The sequence below is a fragment of the Aptenodytes patagonicus genome, chromosome 3 (assembly GCF_965638725.1).
Source record: "Aptenodytes patagonicus chromosome 3, bAptPat1.pri.cur, whole genome shotgun sequence".
Taxonomy (NCBI): domain Eukaryota; kingdom Metazoa; phylum Chordata; class Aves; order Sphenisciformes; family Spheniscidae; genus Aptenodytes; species Aptenodytes patagonicus.
In genome coordinates this window covers 91,394,678-91,416,441 of record NC_134951.1, presented here as the reverse complement: position 1 = coordinate 91,416,441, position 21,764 = coordinate 91,394,678, and the positions used below count along the sequence as shown (strand labels likewise).

The 21,764-nt window shown below is 44.2% G+C and overlaps 1 protein-coding gene across 3 annotated transcripts; it reads right to left on the bottom strand.

Annotated features, from left to right (window-relative positions):
* Positions 1-4,472: 4,472 nt before the first annotated feature.
* DESI2 (desumoylating isopeptidase 2) lies at positions 4,473-20,199 on the bottom strand. Of its 3 annotated transcripts, none has more exons than XR_012994973.1 (6): positions 20,033-20,199; positions 12,845-12,917; positions 10,865-10,958; positions 10,000-10,141; positions 6,697-8,096; positions 4,473-5,779 (listed from the first exon to the last, which is right to left on the bottom strand). XR_012994973.1 is itself a non-coding variant. In XM_076334223.1 (5 exons), the coding sequence occupies exons 1-5, from the start codon at positions 20,069-20,071 to the stop codon at positions 7,863-7,865; spliced, it is 582 nt and encodes a 193-aa protein (XP_076190338.1). In that variant the 5' UTR covers positions 20,072-20,199; the 3' UTR covers positions 4,473-7,862. The 3 variants fall into 3 exon arrangements, 1 of the variants encoding a protein (XP_076190338.1); XR_012994974.1 differs by having other exon boundaries at positions 4,473-6,817; positions 7,029-8,096; XM_076334223.1 differs by having other exon boundaries at positions 4,473-8,096.
* Between the last annotated feature and the right edge of the window lie 1,565 nt (positions 20,200-21,764).

Sequence of the window (21,764 nt, the reverse complement as noted above, 5' to 3'; positions counted from 1 at the left end):
AGGTGATCAGCTGAAAAGTAACCTACTTCAGCACTTTTGTCCAGCTTGCAGACACGGCTTAGAGGCAACAGCTGGCTCGGAAAGATAGCAGAAAGTCACCTTGGACTCTGCAAGGAGGGACAGAATTGAGCTTTTCCAGGCTACCAGGTATACACTGCAAAGGCCACCTCTGGTGGACGTTAAACAAGAGCCCGTTTCTGGTGGGGGTTGCTGCTACTTGAAGACATTCTCAGTAAACCTCCCCAGAAGATAAGGAAGAAGTATAGATTAGCTCGTGACACAGTCAGGGAAGAGTGTCATGACCTATAGGGTTACCTGGTCTGCAGGTAAAAGGCAAGTCCTCAGAGACCATTTAGGAAGTTGAAGATCCGTAGAGGACAGAGTGAGGGAGAAAAAGATGACTCTGAGGAGCTGATTGCTCTGGATGTGCTACATATAGGTTATGCTACAGGCTAGGACTGGGAAGGTGTGTAGTCTAGCTCTGAACAGATTCCTGCCTGTACTTGGTTTAATTCTGCAGTATTAGTACATTATCAATAAATAATTACATATCAGTATATTTAGTATGAAAGCCTTTTTCTTCTCATTTGAAGACAACTTCCGCAATATTAGCACCAACCATTACACCTTTGAAGCTCAGTGCGACCTGGAGAGGTGCTAGAGGCTGCCTGTCTCTCTGAAGGATGCATTGCTGGTTCCCACGCCATGCTCATCCCCTACTCTCCAAAAGCATGGGGCGAGCGTGGCATCCTTGTGTGTGTGCCGCGGCGTGGCTGTTTCACCGGAGGAGCGTTTGTGCGGGGAGCCATGGGGCAGAGGCAGTGGTCTGAGCCACGGAGACTGTCCTTCCTTTAAACCCCTTAACGCACATAGGAGCCATAAGGCTCCTGGAAGAGCAAAGCAGCTTAACAAAAGCAATTGCAGAGGTGAGAGCATCCTCAAAAGCCAGGGAACTCCCTGAGGCGTTTCTCTGCCCTGGGCTCCAGAGTGCTGGAGGTAAGAGCTAGTCTGAGCAGCCTCCGCTCAGCTGGTCACCCTGACTATCGTCGGTTCTCGTTCAGTGCTTTTACTGAACTTTCCAAGTCTCTCTGACATAAAAAATAATTGACCTTTACAGTTGCGTTTGAGTCAGCTACATTGCCATCAGCTCTTGCTAGTCCTCACTACTCAGATCATATTTGCTTAATGGCATGTGAATTAATTTGTTGGAAGCTGACACTTCACCGCAGGATTAGTTAGTGACTTTAACATGGGGCTGGTGCATGAAATTTAAGATGCAGAGCATCTTTTGGGGAAAAAAAAAAAAGGGGGAAAATTCTAGTGCTCTTGGAAATCCTCACTTTTAGGATGCTATGACTGGGGCAATGAATGAGCTGAAGTGCAGAAGAAAAATAAACTCAATTCCAGCTATTTAAAGGCTCAGCAATTCCTTCCAGGCAAAAAACAAGCAGCTATTGTGTGCTTGAGCTGGGAGGACTGGGGGGAGGCAGTGTTTCCCACAGGCAAATTAGGAATGGGAAAACCAGAACAAAACTCGCAACCCTCAGAAGCCGGAGTAGGGGACACAAGCCATTTTCTGTTCGACATGATTGGTGTTGTCATTAGGTGGGTTTAATGGGGCTTTTTTCTTATTCTGGGAGGAAAGCCCTGGCTTTGCTTGAGCTAACAGTAATGACTGTTCAGACCTGGGAAACGTGAGGGAGGCCAGCCGAAACCACATTTGCCGTGTCACTCAGGCACGCACTGGGAACAGAGGGTCTCCTCGTCCCCCCTGTCCTTTGCTGGCCGTGGAGGTTGGCCACGTTTTGCTAAAGCCCGATAGAAACTTGCCTGTGCCCTGTTTGGCAGGGGGTGGTCCGATTCACATCATTTATCTCACTGTAAAGGAAGACCCATATGGACTGTGCCAGCAGCCACGCTGGGACCAGACCCAAACCCCACAAAAGGCGCGTTTGAACCCCCCACGCTGCTGCCCCGCAGTCACCTGGGGCAGAGGACGAGGCTGGCGTCACGGCTGCAGGAAAGGCTTTTCTCATCTGAGATGGCTTGAACCCCTTCCTAACCCTCTTCCCAAGCTATGGTGAGCCCTTGCAGGAACGGTTCAGCAACACAGCCATGGCTTCTTGGAAGTCCAGTATTTGGGTGCCTTGTTTCAGGCTGCGTAAAGGTGAAAGGGAGGTAAAAAAAAGGCTCCCTGAAAAGAAATCTTAAGAGTTGAAACCCATGGGCTTAGTTTGAACAGCCCCCATGGGGCACACGTGAAACCCCTCTCTCACCTTCGTTGGCTTCATTCAGAAGATGCTAACAGTGATTTCTCTCCTTTCACACAACCGCACGGGCTAGAAGCAGCACAGCAGGTAATCGGCAAGCGCAGCAGGCTTTCTGCTTTGAGGATTACAGGACTGACACACCACTTTGAAAAGACTACGAGAACTGCTGGCCACCCATCTTCCACCTGCGGAAGGAATGGTGCTACCTTAGCTCTGCTTGCCCTGGGCTGCTGCTCAGAGATGGACAGGGATGGAGAGCCGGCCTGGTGTGAACAACGTCCCTCTCTAAGGAGACCCGGAGATACACGTAGCCCTCTACCATCCCCAAAGGAAGCTAAAACTGCACCAGCGCAGGAATCTTGCATTTCTTTATGGCTAGATCCTGGTTTAGTGTGCGATATGCTAGTTTTAGTGGACCAGATCATGTGAGAAATGTGTGATTGCTACCCCAGCCCAGTAGGAATCAGAGTTACTGGTGGAGTATAGCTGCTTTCTCAGAGCAACGCCATGGGCTTCCCTGACAAATTGTTACATTGACAAGTTTGTTGAAGTTTTATTATGATCTGATTTAGATCAAACCAAAGGGTATCAGAGAAAGTCAGCTACTGTCCAATAACCATTTTCATTGCCTTATATGGAGCACTGTGAAAGAAAACATTTATTTTGGGGGAGCGATACGACTACGGTGCCTTTAGCTGTAAAAAGCTTTGCCTATTGAGAAGCTGTTCTGATGACAAATTTGCAACTTAAACCGTGAATGCCTGAGGAAACCGTTTAAGAAAATGAAATTTCATTTGAAACATTTCTGTTTTCTTCAGGAACAGTTCAGTTAAACTCAGCTACTCACCCATTAACAAACAATGCAATATATATTTTTTGTGTATTGATTGCCTTCCTAGAAGTGGATAGGCACGCTTGGCCATTGGATGCCACACGTGAATTTATCCGGAATTCAGTTTTAAGCTGATGAACTCTGTCAAAGTTGCCAAGTTTCCTTTCAACAGGTTACGAGTTCCTCAAACTCTCTTGCAGCTTTGCTAGTGATTAGGGTCCAGCAGCAGTCGGAAAAGGGAACACACCTGTACCTTGGCAGCTTCTACAGCAAGTCCTGTCCTAGCCACTCTTCGTTAGCAGTGCACAGGGAGATGCCAGGCTGGGCACACAAAGCAGGGCAAAACACATCCCCTTCCCAGCTGTGAGGCGAGAGGGGCAGGGCAGCACTGGCTTTGACAGCCACAGGACAGTGCTCCAATTTATCAGTGCCCGGATGTGCAGAGAAGTATCTATCCTGTTAAAACACGTGCACCCATCTGCATTTTGCAGATGAGTCCAGAGCCAGCACCACTGGGTGCTGGCAGAGCCCATCCCCAAGGGCTGCTGCCAGCTCTGTGCCTGAGCTTGGGACGTTTGGGGAACTCGCTTTGCCGGCTGGCTCACCGTGCAGCTGCCCCATGGGACCCCACAGCCAGCGCGGCTGCGAGGAACAGCCAGCTCTGCTGACCAGAGCAACCACAGCTTTGAGCAGAGGTGCCACCACCCCACAGAACTGTGCAGGCGGTCAGGCTGCAACCCAACTGCTGAACCGCCCTGACCAGAAAATAGCTTGGCAACCTTTTAATTAGACAGCCAGGGGGGTTTCTCCAGTCTGGGCCAGCGCTGGGCCGTGCCACCAGCGGCGCTGCCACTGCAGGAGCGGGCGTAGCACAGGTAGCAGCGGCTTCGGCTGGTGTTGCCCTTGGTAGTCTACCGTAGTCTGGGTCCTTCTGCTCTGCTCGAAGGAGTGGGCAAGGCGCAGACATTACAGACCCCACGTGCCTTGTGGCTGCTTAGTCTGGTGCAAATCCAGACTAGAGAGCTGGGCTTTTGAGCAAATTTGTAGAATATGGCACATAATATCTGCAACATACACCTAGCATATCCTAAGCGGTTTATACCCCAATAGCTGTAGTTAGCACACCAAATCTGAAACCATTTTGAATTTAGTCTATTAAAAACTAGTGGCTCTCAATAATGCCTCAGACAAACCAGACTGCAGCTCCTGCTGCCCTTGCCAGAATATAGCCTATAGCTTAACTATAGGAAACCCTCGGATAGTTTTACCAACCTTTGAAAGCATCTTTCAAAACCAAAGATCAGCTTGGGTGGCACTGACAAAATAAGCTGTAGGTACCAGGGGAATAACACACACAGCCAACTGCCTTTTTTTTATAAAAGTATTTTTAATAAACTGATGGATTTAAGTTTAAGATGCTAGACAACTTGTTGCCATGTACAGGTAACAAAAGTCAAAATTCTTTGAATTTTATACAAATACTATGTAGTACAGTAAACTTGAAAACAAGTTTACAAAAAATGCATCAGTGAATATTCAGCTTGTAACCAACTTCCAACAGTGAAAATTATCATGTATCAACAGTGATCAGAATTGCATTGCAAATTTTAGAAGTAATGCAACTATGTTTTTACCAAGCGACTCTGAAGTTACTGGTGCACACTGACAGTACATTGGATTTTTTTGGCTTGCTGAACAGAAAATGGCATTTAAATAAAATGACTTTGAGTTAAAGAATATAATATGTATCAAAAGTACTATCTTACAGAAAATCAAACAAGAATGAGAAAGTAAACAGAGCAGAACCCTGAAGTAGTGATATTTTTCTACCCGTTTTGATGGAAAAGACTCCACAGGTGTCCAGCTTTCTCACAGCATTTTGGAGTGTTCTAGTCCTAGCACAGTGTGGTCATTAGTAGACTCAAGTAATCCCTGCTTGGCAGTAATGCTGGTGAAAGGTAACTTGCTCTATTGCTAACAAATTGGAGTAACCACTGGCAGGGTGACTTCTTGGAGGCATCCAGTGGAGGCTGAGTTGACAGCACGCGATCGAAGTTACAGTACCGCTTGCTTTGATACAATACCCAACGGCCTTCAGGGTTCAGGTGTCAGTTCCTCACAGGATTTACAAATGCATGGTTTAGAAACAAAAAAAACAACAAAAAAAACCCCCAAACCAAAGGAGCGTAAGACAGTATTTTCACCTGTACAGCTACCAATAAAATGAATGTTTTTGTTACAAACTTTCCAGTCTGCTTTATAAAAAATAGTCTTAGTTTTACTTCCAAATAAAAACTGTGCTGTGATCTGTCATGTTCTTGCATTGTACATGCTGTAGTTGTGTGTGTTAATGAAGGTGTGGAGATTTGTGACCTAGAGCTCTGGATATATCAGAAGCCTAAAAAGCTGATTTTGGTACATAAAAGTTAGGTAGCAATGAAAATTCATTCTATTTATTTTTCCTAAAACCTAGGAAAAGCTACAGTACATTGCTAGATCAGTGGCCTCAACCCTGAGCTGAATAAAGGACCTGCCTTGGCCAAGAGACTTAGTCACATTACTACCACAGCTGCACAGCAGAGACAAAATAACCTGTCTGTTGTCTTAGCTGTAAGTAGCGTGAGATTCAGTTCTGTAACGCTTGAGAGTTGACTGGAGACCACCATATTCATTTTCACTACAGGAAAAAAAGAAAGGAGAACTCAAATTCAGACATTCAAGTGAAAAAGCACTCAACAGGGACAGTCAGTACGTCCAGCTTCTGGAGACCAGAGAACGCGGTTAGTGGTAGACCTGTCAGTCGTAAGCGCTTCCCACTTGGTAGAAGAGATCATGAAACCACATACCAAACTACAGTTAAAGAGACTTCTGCTATTATCCCACTTTCCGGCAAGAGTCTCACTTGATTCCCCCCCCCCCCCCAGAACTGAGTCTCTCTCTCTCTCTCTCTGTACCTACACTGCATCACAGAAGATGAGCGAAAACTTAAAGACTGTCTGACAAAGGATTCAACCCAACCGCTAGCAGAAAAACTTCCACTCTTTTCTAACGTGAGTCGGAGATGGCAATCATGAAAGTTCTTACTACGATACAGCCTACTGCACCTTCCTGTAGGGTTCAATGGCACCGACTACCCATGGCTAGGAGCATTCGTAACGTGGAGCATTCTTGCCTCCCGAGAGGATTTTTTTTCCTTGTAAACAGCAGAAACTGTAGAGTCAGTATTTCACTTAATGGAAAAACTAAACCCAGCAAGACTGAAAATAAAGCTTGTAAGAATCATTTATACTTCCAGTAATGCGCACTTCTTTGTGAGCTGATCAGTTTACGGATGGTATGGTTTTTTGTTAGTTTAAGGCAGCAAGTCTTTCAAAATACACAAGCTCACCTCCCTCATGTTTGTGCTACTGTATCTTATGTGCACAAGAGAACCTCACTAATTCACACTAATGACTGGAAGAACCATTAATTCTCTTGGTAAGTGAACAAGAATAAGGCATTCCATTATATATTCTGATCACTAATTATAATTTAGCTCTAATTATAATCTACCAGCAAACATACTTCTGTGTTTTAGAAAATAATATCTCTTACCTTCAGATATAATCATGTGTGCAGATTAGTGGGTTCTGCTGTGTAAACACGCAGGTGCGTAAGCAATTTTCAGGTTTTTCTTCATTACATCTGACAAGAAAGTTAATGCCACAGACAGATACTGTGGGAAAATAAATTAGGATTTCTCTATAATTTGTGCGGATATGCACATCTGGGCAGTAATTTATAGCTCAAAAAAAAAGGACACGAATGTTTACAAACTCAAATGAAGCAAAATCAGCAGCTGAAAGCAAGGCCATTCCCCACCCATAAATGGCTTGTATTACACTATTCCAAACTATATGAAACAAAAAAAGAATACAAGTACTAACTTTTATATACAAGTTGGAAATCAAGTAAAGCAAATGTGAAAAATTGGTTGATGCTTCTAACAGATGATCTGCACGTGTCTAAATCCTGGTTGAAGTAGACTGTAAATACAGACAGAAGATAGGATGCAAACTACATGGCATTTTTTTTAAAAAAAACAAAAACCCAAAAGGGATCAATGTGCATTGTAATGAGATAGAAATTCCCCTTCTTATGTGCAAAAATCCACAGTTTCATTAATGTAGAGGTCATACTTCTAGTAACAGATCTCGGACAAAACCAGTCTCCCTACATCCTGGAATCTACCTGTTTACATCAGCCACTTTAAGTGCACAGTACCCTGTTCACATATATAGTATTCAGCAGTTTCTGGCATTTCTCAGAAATTTAACGTTTACCTGCCTTAAATCTTGAAAACAAAGGGGAGAGTTCATCCAGGGCATCATACCACTACTTTTGAGTTATAACAACAGTTGAATCAAACTCAAATTCTCTCTTCTTCCATGGTGGCAGGAGTCCTTACAGGACTTGTAAACAGCAGTACACAATACTGTAAACAAATAATTTAAGTTCTGCTTTATACAAGATGTTAAGTTAACCCAGGTCTACCATACAGGTGAAAATGAAAAGGGTGGCTTCACACAAAATCCTTCCCTTTTCTCCCAGCAATTCTTTTCTCTACATAAATAATCCTGAGCTGAAACAGGGGTTGATGAGAGCCTTTTTTGCATATAAAAACAATGTTCTAGAGTCAGCTCTCATGTTCTGTCAGGAAGTCAATTGCTGGAGAGATTAAAATGAAGTATTTCAAACCGTTTGTTACTCTGAAGGAGGACTTATAATTTGGTGTGGCGTCCAGTTCTAGACCCAGATGCTGAGCTTGCCAGGGAAGCTGATGCTGCTGCATCCTCAGCTTCCTCCAGCTCATCGTGTAGCTCCTGGCTAACACTAGACTGGAGGGCTGCAGGAGTTAGCCACTCCTTCGGCAGACAGCTCTGGAGAAACGGTATACAAGAGCTGAAGTAGGCAAGGCGATTCACCCATCGTGGAATCTCTTTTCCACACAGAATCTAGGGGGGAAGGGAAAAGAAAGGATTAATTTGTCTTTTGGATTCAGCAGTAACAAAACTACAGTATTGTAAATAAAGAGCAAAGGCTGCAGCAGCCTTACGATTTACGTATCACAAACGCCAGTCAAGAAGCACTCAAGTTAGCTGCACTGACAACTTTCTCCATCAGTAAAAGCAGCATCCCAACTCACACAAGGGGACTTGTTTTCCACTGTGAGAGTTTGACACGTGGTTCTACACTTTTTTTTAGAAGTCCTGAAAAGCCTAACCACCTCGCTCTTTTTGAGTAACTTCTATAAAAGGCACAGAAATGAGTTAAGGTGTGCTTTCTATTCACCGCTAATTCCTCAGAAACAGAAATTGCAGGAGAAATCTCACTATTACAAAAAAGCACCCTGAAATCAAGCGGTCAAAAAGACAGTGTCAATACTACAGTTATGTGGAGTTACGCATACAGCTGAGGCTATTCACTGCGACGGCCTCTGATGACTTTGCACAAGATGTCACTATCTTACAGCACACAGGCCAAGCACACACACTTAGGTTCACTGGAACAAGAGAAGCTACGCAATGCAAAGCTGGTTTCAACTCCTCAAAAATATATAAAGCTGCATTAAATACTTGTTTTTACTGTCCATCAGTCATTAAATGGTTTCATTGCCACTATTGAAGGAGTGAGCTATTTTACTTAACTACCTCCATACTCACTTCTGGTATTACTTACTCCAGTGCAAATCTGGAGAAAATCATAGCGAATGGGAACATTACTCTGCTGTAACTAAGCACCATTTAACTTGTAATTATATCCCTGTTTTTATAGTCAATTTGAACACTAAATAGGACAAGACATAAAATAGAAACAACACGATCATGCGGTTGAAGAGTATGGCAAAAACCTGGCCATATAGGCCAGACTTCATGCCAACTGCAGCTTTGCCAGTGTCTCACCCTACTCACTTGTACCAGCGTTGCACATGAATCATCGTTTCAATAAAATTTTCCAGTACCACTGGAAGATCAAACGGTCTATGCAAAACACAGGCTATACAATAAGTGTGCCATTAACTATTTTGAAAAAAAGAACAATTAAATTTTATGGAAGTTCACCACAGAAAAAATAGCCATCCCTTTTTTGGAGTGCTTCAATGAAACATTAGAATAAATTCTGACAAGCACAGATTGCTAACTACCAATAAAAATCGCAACTGCCATTCCCCTCTTTGTCCTGGGTTACTTGTTCCTGACCCTTTGCCTTGTGTTGATACACAGGCGAGTGATCAGGCATTCAATCATATTGGCAAACTGATCATGTTAAAATAAAGCTGAGGGGAAAAAGCAAAGCCCATTCAACTCCACAGTCAGATACTTTGCACGACCACTCAGGTATCTACATGACCAGGGCACAGGTGCTGGCAGAGCAATGAACTTGACAAAAGCCTCTCAAGCAGAAGATTAACATTGTCTGTGAAACTTCAATGCCTTTGTAGGCATTGAAGTACTGCCTTTAACAGTAGGTCATAACTTTAAAAATTATTTTCAGTGTGATGGCTCTGTGGGGAAATACTGATAAAAATAACACGTGGTTCTATCTTCAGTAGTGGTCTCTGAAGCACCTGAAATGATTTTGAGATCCTGTTAATACTTTATTTACTAGGTCTCTCAGTTAGGAATGCACCCCTGCTCAAACACAAACTGTGTATGACAACAACATTCAGCATTTTTGGCAGGAAAATCTTGTGCTTTGGACATAAGCACAAATAAAACCTGAAAAATGGTGACATTTGCCCAAGGTCACAGAGATAGGAAGTTGCAAATTAGGCCAAACATTCCAAAGGACAGGAAGGAGAGGACACTCTGTAGCCTCCTGGGAAGCACCTTTCTGTAGACCTTCATGTTTGTTTACCTCAGATAAAGCTGAAGAAAAGTGATTGCAGTTTTTGTGCATTAGGTGATAAGCATTTCCTTTGAATTCTTTTCCAAGCTCTTCTACTATTTTTTCTATGTCATCTTCCATAAAGTCAGTACTGCCTAGGACCACAGCCTCTCTAGAAGAGAAACACAGTAGAAGGTGATCAGGCTTCCATGATATAGGTGGATTACTGTTCATACATTGCTCAAAAATCACCCCACTGGGGGTGGTGAGATCTTTCTGCTCTCCTAGAATAACGTAAGATTCTCTCTATTCCATTTTACAGCACCACTTTCATCTTTATCACGAGAGATTATTTCCCTGCCGATTGTCCACCTGTAGCTCACTTCAGTTCTTTGCAACTTAACTCTGACAAACACTGGATGCAATTTTCGCCTCATCTCCAAAGGATATTGTTTCTAAGAGGCAGCTGAGAACAGATAAGAGCTTGTAATGCAGGGAAGGGTCAAAGCAATAACACTGAGACAGTGGAGAAGAGACATGGGGAAACCTTGAAGAGCAACATTTTTGAGCTTTTTCTTCAAATAAAAATTTCACTACCTTGAAAAAGTGACCCCTTTGTATATACTGTATGAATAGCAAACGCTAGCCACAAGTCCACATAATTTACATATTTAAGGGATGTAATGGTATGCTAAAAGTAATGTTCTTTGCTGTAGACGCCTGACTGTCTCATCACCTCTGTCCATCTTTCATTTCTAAGTAAAGAAAACACACTAATTTCTCAGAAAGTCAGAAATCCTGTAGCATCATTCAACACATATCCTCAAAAATAAACGCAACAAGTTGTCTTTTTAATACGCCTTCTCAAAAGCAAGAAAATAGGTATCTTTCTTACTTAAATTTAAATGTTTCTCCTAGCTCAGAAGCATTTCCTGGTGAAATTTCAAATACTCCAGAAAAAGGGTATGGATGACCACCATAGGCAAATTCTGAAAGAGAAAGCTCAGATTTAACAAAAACGGCATACAACGACAGTAAAGAACAGCAGACCTCACTGACTGGAAGATCACTTCACAAGGATCTAAAGCTGGAAACCAAACATCTTATTTACATGGGTAACAGATGCAAGGAGCTGGAAATGAATAGTTTTGTTAGCTACTAGTCAACCTAAGTAAAAACTGTCAGAAAATTTCCTACATCAGTGTACAGGTTTAACTTGAATAGCTTTACAGTAAGTATATATTGTTTTCATTGTGTAAGTGAGGATTTACAAGTTAAATTGTAAATCCTACCAATGTTCTTTATACATGCTTGTCTTTAAAAGTCCACTTACATATTTATAGATTAGGGATTTAAAGTACTGCATCCTCAAAGGTCTGATGGCGCTTCTATTCAGTGCGCACTACAGCTGTAAGCGTGGCAGTGAGTACTGGCCTAATAGGTTTTTTAATGTCTTGATTTGCAAGAGTTCAACCGTCCCGAGTTCTTTACTATAACAAGAAAGTAAACCAGTGCATGCATCTGAAGTCTGCACGTAGCATCTGCTGGCATAAGCACTTAGAGTACATGAAAATATCATGGTGTGCTTTAGCTTCCTTCTGTGTCTGTAAGATAACACAGCATGCCACACCCAGAGTGCAATAAAAAGCTTTAAGCGTGACTTCACGCTTCCTTTCCTCAAAACTCCTAACACATCATCCAAGTCCAGCATTCAGTTTTGTGGATAATCTTTTTTACAACAGGTTAATAAATAAAGTTTGATGTACTTTGAAAAATGCAAGTCATTGTTCTAGCAGGCATATGACCTGCTATATGAGAACACTGTTACAATCTGAACAGGAAGGGAGGCACATGTATTTGGCACAGCTCAAGAACTGGGTTTCAGTCACAGCGCTATTAAGAGTCAGGTCTTTCTCGTTTGGATTAAAAGAAATCCAAAAAAGTTTTAACAATAAGCAGTGTATTTTGTCAATTCGTTGCTTTGATAACACTTGCAAACCCAGTTACAATGTGACCATTATAGTAGCTGAAACATCTATAGTTTAAGATAACTTTGCGCAATGTGGTCTTTGGATCGCATGCCACACCTTTTGCTGCTTCCCCTCGCCTCCAAACACATTCCAAAAAAAGAACCGAAGTAGATTTTTCTTCTTTAAATAGACTACTTTTAGCAACACCATCACCTCAGAGCGTCATTATACTGCTAGGCAGGAACACCTCAGACCTGAGCTTGTGCTACAGCATGCTCAGAAACACCTTCTGGCAGCAATGGGGATTCAAAGCGGCCTGAACAGATCAGGAAGCTGCATCCCCAAAGTACAACCTATTTAGCAAAATTGGAATGTACTGCTGTATTTATCACAAGCGTATCTTTTGTCAACGGTATGCACGAGATGCCTTTTGAAGAAACTGTCTCTTTAAAATAAACCAACCTACCAATAAGGAATAGACAGTTCTTCCTAGGCATCATGCACTTCTAGGTGCCTATCTGCAACAGACTATTGTTTCTGTAGCTAAACATTAACTCCTTGCACTAAGTGCTGGCAGAATACTGAGGAAACATGATTCAACCATGCTGACATGAAGCATACATTTGTTTTAACAATAGGTATTTCAAATCCTAAAATAAAGATTTCTATGCCTAGCTGAATAAATTGCACACTTTTTCATAGTTGCATAGCTTTATACAAGAATGCAAGATGACTACCGGATTATTCGTATCCAAGGTGTTTTCCAGAGGCAGAAGAGATGAGAACTTTAAGAGAAAACTGATGAACAGGTTTCAGGAGCCAGACTTCCCTCACTACCTGAAAAATGTTTTTTATGTAACAGCATTACCAAAACAAAGAGTAAGTTATGTTTTTCTTGTACGTACCTCGGCCATACACCTCTATACCTGAATGGAACACTCCAATTCCAAGCGAAGAAGTATATTCATTCATCCAATACTAAAAGGAAAGAAGAAAACAAAAAAGACTCTAGTTAGTTTCCAATACAGATTTGTCTTCTGATAGCAGACTGACATGTATTTGTCGCCCACACCAAAAGCATAAAACCCTACCAACAAAGCGAAACTGCACAACCCGTTTAATGGGAACAAAACATGCCGGTACAATTCCCCAACTGTACACAGTGAATTAATTCCATTAGGTTCTACTTCAGTGTTTTACTGCTGTCAAGGTCTGTCAACCAAGGAGACTGTACCTGGGAGAAATCCAGATCAACTTTTGATTTGTCAACAAGTTACAGGTTGTAAAGTTTTCCACTAGGTGGAATACATTCTAGAATCGACTGCAGTAATTTTGCAGGAGCACTTTGTTTTTTTTTAAAATAACATCAGAATGTAGGACTGTAATATACACACACCAACTGTCATTTATAGCAATGACCACACTTTTGCTTATGACCAGATGAGCATGAGACATACTCAGAGACATGTAAGACGGACTGAAATTACCTTAGTATATTTTGTCTTCGAATGCTCAATTAATGGTCACCATACAGGAGACTAAGCTCTCTCCAGACTCCTGATGTATGTGTCTCCATACATCAGGTGTAAGTCTCTTGCATAGGTCTAACACCTGTTTCAAATATATCACTTCTATTGTACCCAGCAGATAATAGCTGCATTTCAAAAGGAAACCAGGAAGTGATAATTTTAAAATAAAATAAAAAAAAAAAAGGAAAGAAAAAACCCTTCCCTTAGTGCTTTCTCTTTTCTTTTTCAAAAGCAGCAGCAGCGAGTGCCTATCAGGAGCTAACTATTACCCTCAAGACCTTAAAGATGCACAGAGTTCTGGAAAGGGAAAACCTCAAAATTACTGTCTTTCCTTGGCTACATCACCACCCTCAAACTATCAGTCTCCAAGCAGCAAAAATTTTCAAGTGACACATAATTTAAAAAGGAAGCTCAAACAAAGGCTAAAAAAAAAAAGCGCCTCAGCTGCGTCCTTAAAACTGAAGTTGGCTAGCAAGAGAAACCTCTCAAAAATACAAGGAAAACATTATTTTCTCAATTACTCCAGTAGTGGGATTTTTCCTCCCAGGTCATCTGGTCCCAAAGGGCACCCCTGCGAGCTTCTACAAAGCAGACTTCAAAAAGCCAGCTGGCAGGCAGGATACAGACTGAGGTAGTAGCCCCAACAAATTAGTATTTGTTTAGCAAATAGGAGGAAAAAGAAGCTATGTTCTTTACACAACCTGTTGACATAATAAGTGCTTTCTGATGTGAAGTCACTATTAAAACAGCACAACTGATGATAAAAATGTAAAAGGTTACAGGTGTCACACTTTGTTAAGATGTGCTAGCTGGAGTTAGTACATAATTTACAGGGCCATTACAAACATTATGGCATATAACGTGCATTTCTGAAAGCCATTTTCTCCTAGTAAAAATTATATACTAAACTTTGGGCTGAGAAGCTATTTATGAAAATCAAAACAAGTTAAATGACAAAAAGAGCAAGTCGGGCAAAAAGTTACAAATTTTCAGGCACTAGATATGTATGTACTTGGCTTTTACAGTCATCCTTATTCTAAGTATCATCAAACCTAAAATAAATGGTCCCTCAAATTCAGTGACTAGCAGTTGCCAAACATCAGCACATCACTTTTCCAGCCAAAAATTCACAATTGTGCTAGCAGACACAGAACACGAATGACTATCTGGATAACAAGATGCTGAGGATTTGATGTTCTCTTCTTTAGACAAGCCAGTTGTTGGAAATTTTGTCAACATGAATAAACAGAAGACAGATTTTGCTCCTTATATTTATTTAAAGCTAAGGATCACTGAGATCTGTGGAAAAATTCTGCCCAAGACTAAACTTTACACTTTGCTTTCATTTCTGGCTTTGTTAATGCATTGCCATGTTAGCTAGCGGGGTATGGACGATTATACTAAATCATCACCTTAGTCTCTTTAAAGGTCTATTTAAAGTTCTTTCCTTCCTCCCCACAGAAGAGAGCAGAGCTAGTCCGTATGTGTCTAACCAGACTTTTCAGATCAAGCTACATCCAGAAATATACCGGGTTAGATTTAGTCTGTATAGGAAGACATAGAACAGGAAGAAAACAAGAAGAGTGGAAGAAAGGAGAACGATGTTAAGACTACCCAGCTAACTTAATGGGTTTGTGAGCATAAAAAAAAATGGATTCTGCTCATTAAAGTGAAATCAAAGCCCCCGGGAAAATGGAAGAGCTACTTAAAACCTGTTTCAGTTCCGAAGCCAGTCCTATCCCACACTTTACCAGCTGACCATTTCAAAATAGTTTTAGGTTTATATTTATAGTCAAAATCGTAGGCACATTCAACATACAGTTTGTCAGCGCAGGAAGAGAGTACGTTTGCCTAATGAGAAGGTGTATCCAAATGAACCTAATCTAGAACTGAGCTAGACAGGGTCCCTGGCGCTCCAGCCTTTCCTCTCCTGGACACCCATTCTGCCAGAAAACTCTGGGTCCAGCTTCTGAATTTCAAATAACCTACACACCGCATACGCATCAGATCTGTTAATGCCAAGCAAGGTTATCGCTGCTCTCTGAAAATGGAAAAGTTACACAAGATATCCCATAAGCAGTGGAAGTAATAAAGCCTAGTTTGTCACTAGGCAGAAAAAGAGAAAAATTATTCATGCTCCTCCCCTCCCACAACCCTGTGAAACCTAATGCAAGGTATAGGGAGAGGACAGAAAAGCAGGTCACCAACCCTTCCCATCGATCCGTACGGAAGCAGACGAACGGGATGGAAAGCTGCTCTAACACGGTGTTCAGCAAGTCCAGTGCTATTCAAGTACGCCACCTTGGTACTTAGGTGGTGCCACCTAAATACATGGGGCTCACTAGATGACAAAAACTGAGCAGTGGTGGCAAATTAAACAAATGTTAGCAGCTTTGGAAGAAGCGCCTAAAGCAAGCTGGCACTTCACTTAGTATTTCAAGTAAGAACAGAGTAGGTTAATTGAAGATAGAAGAATTTCAATAAGGCAGAATTACTTTCCCCCTAGGAACAGTAATTATATCTAATTATTACTTAATCTGGATCAGCTATTGGAAGGTTGGTCACATCTTCTCATTGAACAAAATGCCTTATCTCACTGAAGAAAGAAATACAGGACAAATGCAACTTAAAGTACACTGAATCTGGCTACAGCTGAAATGATTATATACAACTTACAAAATAAAGATTGTAAATTAAGTCACACACACACACATATATATATATAGCTCACTGGTTTAGTAACATGCTGTAAGTTCTGAAATCCCAAACTGATCCCAAAAGCTACATCCTTACTTCCATTTCACAAACTGGATTCCCTTCATTTACTCTGATATGAATTTTGCCATAGTAGAATGTATAGAAGAAGCATAATCCCATATCCTCAATATTTTGCAATAAGTCAGTCTTATAAAACAGGAATTCACGTTTAATGCAACTATCAGAACAAAAATATTAGGAAAGTATTTTTCTATGCGCACAATGAATTCATGTCACCGAAATGAAAGAAAACCACTAATCCCAGTGCTTCAAAAATATCTTCATTACTTTCTTCAAAGCTTTCATTTATGTTAATACTTTAGATTGTCATAGCCTTATTTGACAAGGGAAAAAACAGGATGCTACTTTGGGCACAAGAAAGCCAGACTCCTAAAAATAGCAGTTAGTTAAAATGAAACTATAAAGTACTCCGGTTCTCAAAACACAATGTATCCAAGTCTTCACCCTACCCTTTTAATGATCATAAAAGATTGTCAAAGGCATGAACTGCAGCACATAAATATGCCCTTAAGCTTCTCTCCCTCCAGAAAGTTACCAGTACTTGAAAGTCCATCTTCTTGTGCAACACGCGCACCCCTCCTCACCCTTTGGTTTTATCAAAGATTTTTGCTTTTTCAAGTGCTAAGGACAATGGAAGGGTATATGCTCCAAAACCAGCCGACTCAGTCCTGCAAGGAGTTTCAGCAGTAGCAAGGTCACCTAGTATTCCCCTGCATACCTAAGCAGCTGTCTGGGAAATGAAGCTACAGTTAGCACTCAGGTTAAAATAAAGCTGTTCATACGACTATTGCAATTATAGTAGTGTTGATTCTGTCAACCAGGTGACTAACAGTGGTCTCTGGTTCCAAAAGAGAAACAGAAAACCCTAATCACAAACCTAAACCACAAAAAACCCCAAATCCACCTCCAAGTGACATGAAATGTCAGAAGCAAACAGTAAACCTGCTAGTGCCTCAATACACAGTTGGCAGGATTTCATGAATAAACAGAACTTCAAAATAGCTATTACAAAAGACTCTTCCCTTCTCCCTCCTACTCTCAGTGCCCCCAAACAACGCAGTATCATTGATTTCAGCAGGCTGTCTACATGCAGTAATGTAACTGCTATGCAACATGAAAGTGAGACTTTAGTGTAAGCACCTGCTTCAAACAAGTTTAAAATGGACTGAGAGATCGTTTAGCGAAAGAGGTTGAAGCAAGATGTACATTGACAGTGTCTTTCAGACACCGTGGGAACCTTAGTTTTTCTTTCCAGTTTAAAGAAAATCTGTTTCTCTAATGGTCAAATAATGTAGATATCGTTACAAAGCAACAAACACAGCTGAAGTAGCAGAAATATTCTGCTTAGTGGTCTCAGCTTACACTATGTATAATTTGTGGTGATGTACAGCTTCAACAAATACCCCAACTGCAGACCAACGCACAAAAAGCCACCCCTACATGTGATCAAACATCTGCAAATAAATGTGCTTGCTTGCTTCTTTTGGAGAATAAGTTCCTTCCACAGATGGTTGCTTTAGAGATTACGCTGCTTCCTGACGTAGGCAGAGCCCCACTAATCGCAACAGGACAACCATCAGTCCCCAACATGTCCTCAGGAAAAGTATGACACTGGTTTTTATGAGCACAGCCTTCCTGTTGCTTTTTTTTCCCCTTCCCTCCTGTCAACTGTCAGCCTTCCTAGGATGGCTGGAGCAAAACTGATCACAGCAATTCAACTCTGGAGGAAAGAGAAAGGAGGATATGGGTTGCAGCGAAGAAATCTAAGGAGTAAGAGATGAAGGAGAACCATGTGAATGAAAGAGTAGACTATCACAAGAGGAAAAGAAAAGGCATGCTGAAGTCACACCCCACCAATGCTACCATCACAGCGAGAATGGAGTTTCTCACCGAGGCCATGGCATTACTTTCCAGGCAGGCACTTACACAGGAGACAGTCCATTCTGTTCAGTTTTCACAGCCTGCCTGTGAACTGGGCCCAGGCGACACTTCGCACAGCTAAGCAAGTCTTTGTGAGAACAGAGTCTTCCATCTTAGCGAGTCAGAAGTACGTCAAGCCTTGACTTCAAAGATACTATCTTATGTAAGAGTCCTGAAACTGAAGTCCTACTTCTTTCTCTGTACCAATATTTATAGTTAATATATGTAAAACCATCTCTTTTCATGCTAGAAGAGCTTCTCCAATGTATATTTTTTAACTGTAGTCCAGAGAAGTCATACACATGCATGCGACAGAGCCCCCTTCACTCCTTAAGTCTAGTATAAATAAGGCACACTGACGTTTTGCCACATCAGCATCACGTATGAGCTCAACCAGGTGAGCAAAAACCCCATTTTTTTTTTTTTCCCCTCTCTCAGAAAAATCACAGTGAATAGACCACTCCTCTCTCCAGTCTCTCCTCATTCTCTGCAGTGAGGAAACAGACAGAACAGACACAGAACTCGGACACAGGGGGGTGGGGAAGAAATCCTTTGACAAGGACATTGATTTCTACGATAAGTATTAGGGTGAAAGAAAATAATGACAGGAATCAGGCTAGTTCATATAACCTCATATATAATTTTAATTTCAAGCCAGATAGCTTCCTACTGATTGCTATTAAATATTCTAGCATTTAAGCTTGAGTATTCCCAAGCAAACAAGCTGCATTTTCTCTCTGCCAGCAGTCACTGACTCTACACCTTCACCCTTTTAAAAACCCAAAAGTTTACTTTAAAATAATGGTGGTGGTGGTAGGAAAGCCTATCCAAAATAACCTAAGTAACGCAAACACAGTTACCCGAAACTAGTTGTCAATCTTACTGTCCCTCTATCAGTAGACTCAAAACGTGGTCAGAGAACTAGTGCTACTTGTTCTAATTTCCAGCGATTGAAACGCATTAACGGATAATATTTTCTTAATATTACTTATCCGCACCTCCTGTTCTATGCAGGTACTTACACCTCATTTGTTACCATGGCATTTGAGCAGCTTCCAGCTGAACATAAGACAATACAACAATTGCTGTAGGTGTCACAGAAAGATTACCCAGAAGGGAGGGAAAGTGAGCTCATAGGACTGCAAATCAAGCTGCAGCAATTCCCTTAGTTCTACCAAGTTGCAGCCGTACCAAAACTGTTCAAAAATTCTGGTCTAGAAAAAAAAACATTACTGGCACAGCGCGAAAAAACTCTTATCCCTACAGAGGCAGTGGTTATCCCCAACGACTATCCTGCTGGAAGATCAGCCACTTTTACGATTTTCAGGAGCAGGAAAGGCAGCCCCCCCCCCGCTGAGCCCCGGGGGCGATAGCAGAGGAAGAACAACAGCTCGGGGACATTCACGTTTCGCCACTTATTCACGGCAGGGGAGGAGTTTCTCCTGCGACAGGGAGCGGATAAACCTGTCGCTGACAAGACCCGGCCCGGCACCACAGCAAACTTTTGTTGCAGGTCACAAGAGATCGGTGGAAATTGACAGACCTCTCAAACTATCGCCCCCCGCCCCGGGTTCGTTATTCTCCTGCTCCAGCGCCCCCAGGGGCGGGAGCCCACGGAGCCCACTCACGCGGGGACAGGCAGGGGAAGGGCAGGAAAAGTTTCCCCGCTGCCCTCGCCCCCCGCCCCCCCCCCCCCCCCCCCCCCGCAGGCCGCTCCGCACCGTAGGCCGCCGCGGCCCTCCCGGGAGGGGGGCCGGGATCCCCGCCCGCGCCCGCCGCCACAGGTGTGGGGCCGCGCTGCCTCCAACGGCCCCGGGCCGGGCCTGGCCGCCGCGGCGGGCCCCCGGCGCCGGGCCGGGCGCTCACCATATCGTAGACGTTGAGAATCACCAGCTGGTTCGCCATCGCCGGCGGCCCGCGGGCGCCCCCCGCCCGCACGGTCGCTCCCGCGGCGGCGGCGCTGCTCAGGCCGGCGGCGGGGCGGTGGTGACCCCCGGGGGCCGCTTCCTCCTCGTCCTGCCTGTTGCTGCGGGGCGGGGGGGGGCGGCGGGCACCATGGAGCCGCCGCCGCGTCGCCCCCGGGAGTCGCGCTCAGCCCGCGGCCGGCGGCGGGGGCCGGGCGGCGCGGGGGGGAGCGGGCGCGGGCCCCACCCCGGTGGCGATGGCGGCGGCAGGGGAGAGGAGGAAAGGGAGGGAGGAGGCGAGGCGCGGCGCGGCGGTCAGGGCGCGGACGGGGGAGAGGCGCAGGCAGCAGCTCGCGCCGTGCCTGGCGCTGGCGCCGCCGCCGGGACCGCGGGACGGCCTGGCATCCCCTCCAATGGGCGCAAAATGGAGCCGCTCGAGCCCGCCCCCATCTTCCGCGAGGAGCGGGCCGGCGGAGACTACAGCTCCCGGCGCGCAGCGCGGCGGGGAGGACTACGGCTCCCAGCGTGCCAAGCGCCGCTCCGCCGCAGGGTGCGCGCGGCCCTCGGGCGCCGGGTGGGGCTTGTCTCGTCCCCGGCCCACCTCCCACCGGCAGAGGCAGCCGCCGCGCGGGAGGGGGCGAGGCTCCCGTGCCCGTGCGGTGGGCGCTTCGCCGTGCCTTTTGCCGTCTCCGTCCTGGGGAGGTGTCTGGGGCGGGTGAGGTGGCCGGAGAGTCCCGCTGTGGGCTGCCGACCCGGCGGCTGGGGCCCGTCGGGCGGGCCCTGCGCACGCCTCGCGGGGCCGGGGCCGGGGCCGGGGCCGGGGCCGGGGCCGGGGCCGGGGCCGGGGCAAGGATCCCGCCGCGCTTTCACACCTCCTGGGCTGTGGCAGGCTGCCCTGTTCTATGTCGAACATACCACACGCGTACGTTAAGGCTCTTAGTTTCCAGTGGCAGGAAGGTCTGTGTTCGGGCCGAGTGGGGAGCGTCCCCCAGCGCCGCCATTTTATGTTTCTGTTCAGTGAAGAATGGGGGTTTGAGCTAGCTTTACAGAAGTAACGTTTGAGCCTTTTGGACCTGCAGATAACCCACATGTGGATACTGGTGAATGCACGGCCATTTCCAGGGCTGCAAACACCTTCGATAGTAACCTTGTCATATAACCTGGTGGCAAGGTAACCTTACGTATAACCTTGTCAAGCAATAGCAAAACAAAATTCCAGTTGGTAAAAGCGTCAACAGGAGTAAAGATGCTTTCTCTCTTCCAGCAGATTCAATTTTAGAAAGACAACCACTGCCCCTTTATAGCATTTTAAAAAAGATGCAGTTCAGAACAGGCTGGGGATGCGCCCGTGAGATGAAGGTGCTGCAGGAAGGAGGATGTACCATCCCAGGGGTATTCTGGCTTCAGCTGTCATTTCTGGCTGCAGATGTTTAGATGTTTAGCCCCTCTTTCTCAGCTAAAACTCCTCTTGGCTGCTGAGCTCTGCACCCTGGGCTCCATTTTGCATGCAGAACAGCTCCGTCCCTCCAGTACTACAGCACAGCTGATGCAGACGGTTAAAAAAGCATCAGTTTATTTCCTGCTTTCGGGAGTGATCTTTGGTTAGAAGAAACTAGTATTGTTGCAAAAACTTACCAGAGGTTTGGCTACTGCTTGTCAGAATATGAAATTCAAATGCCTGAGAGACTGGTGTA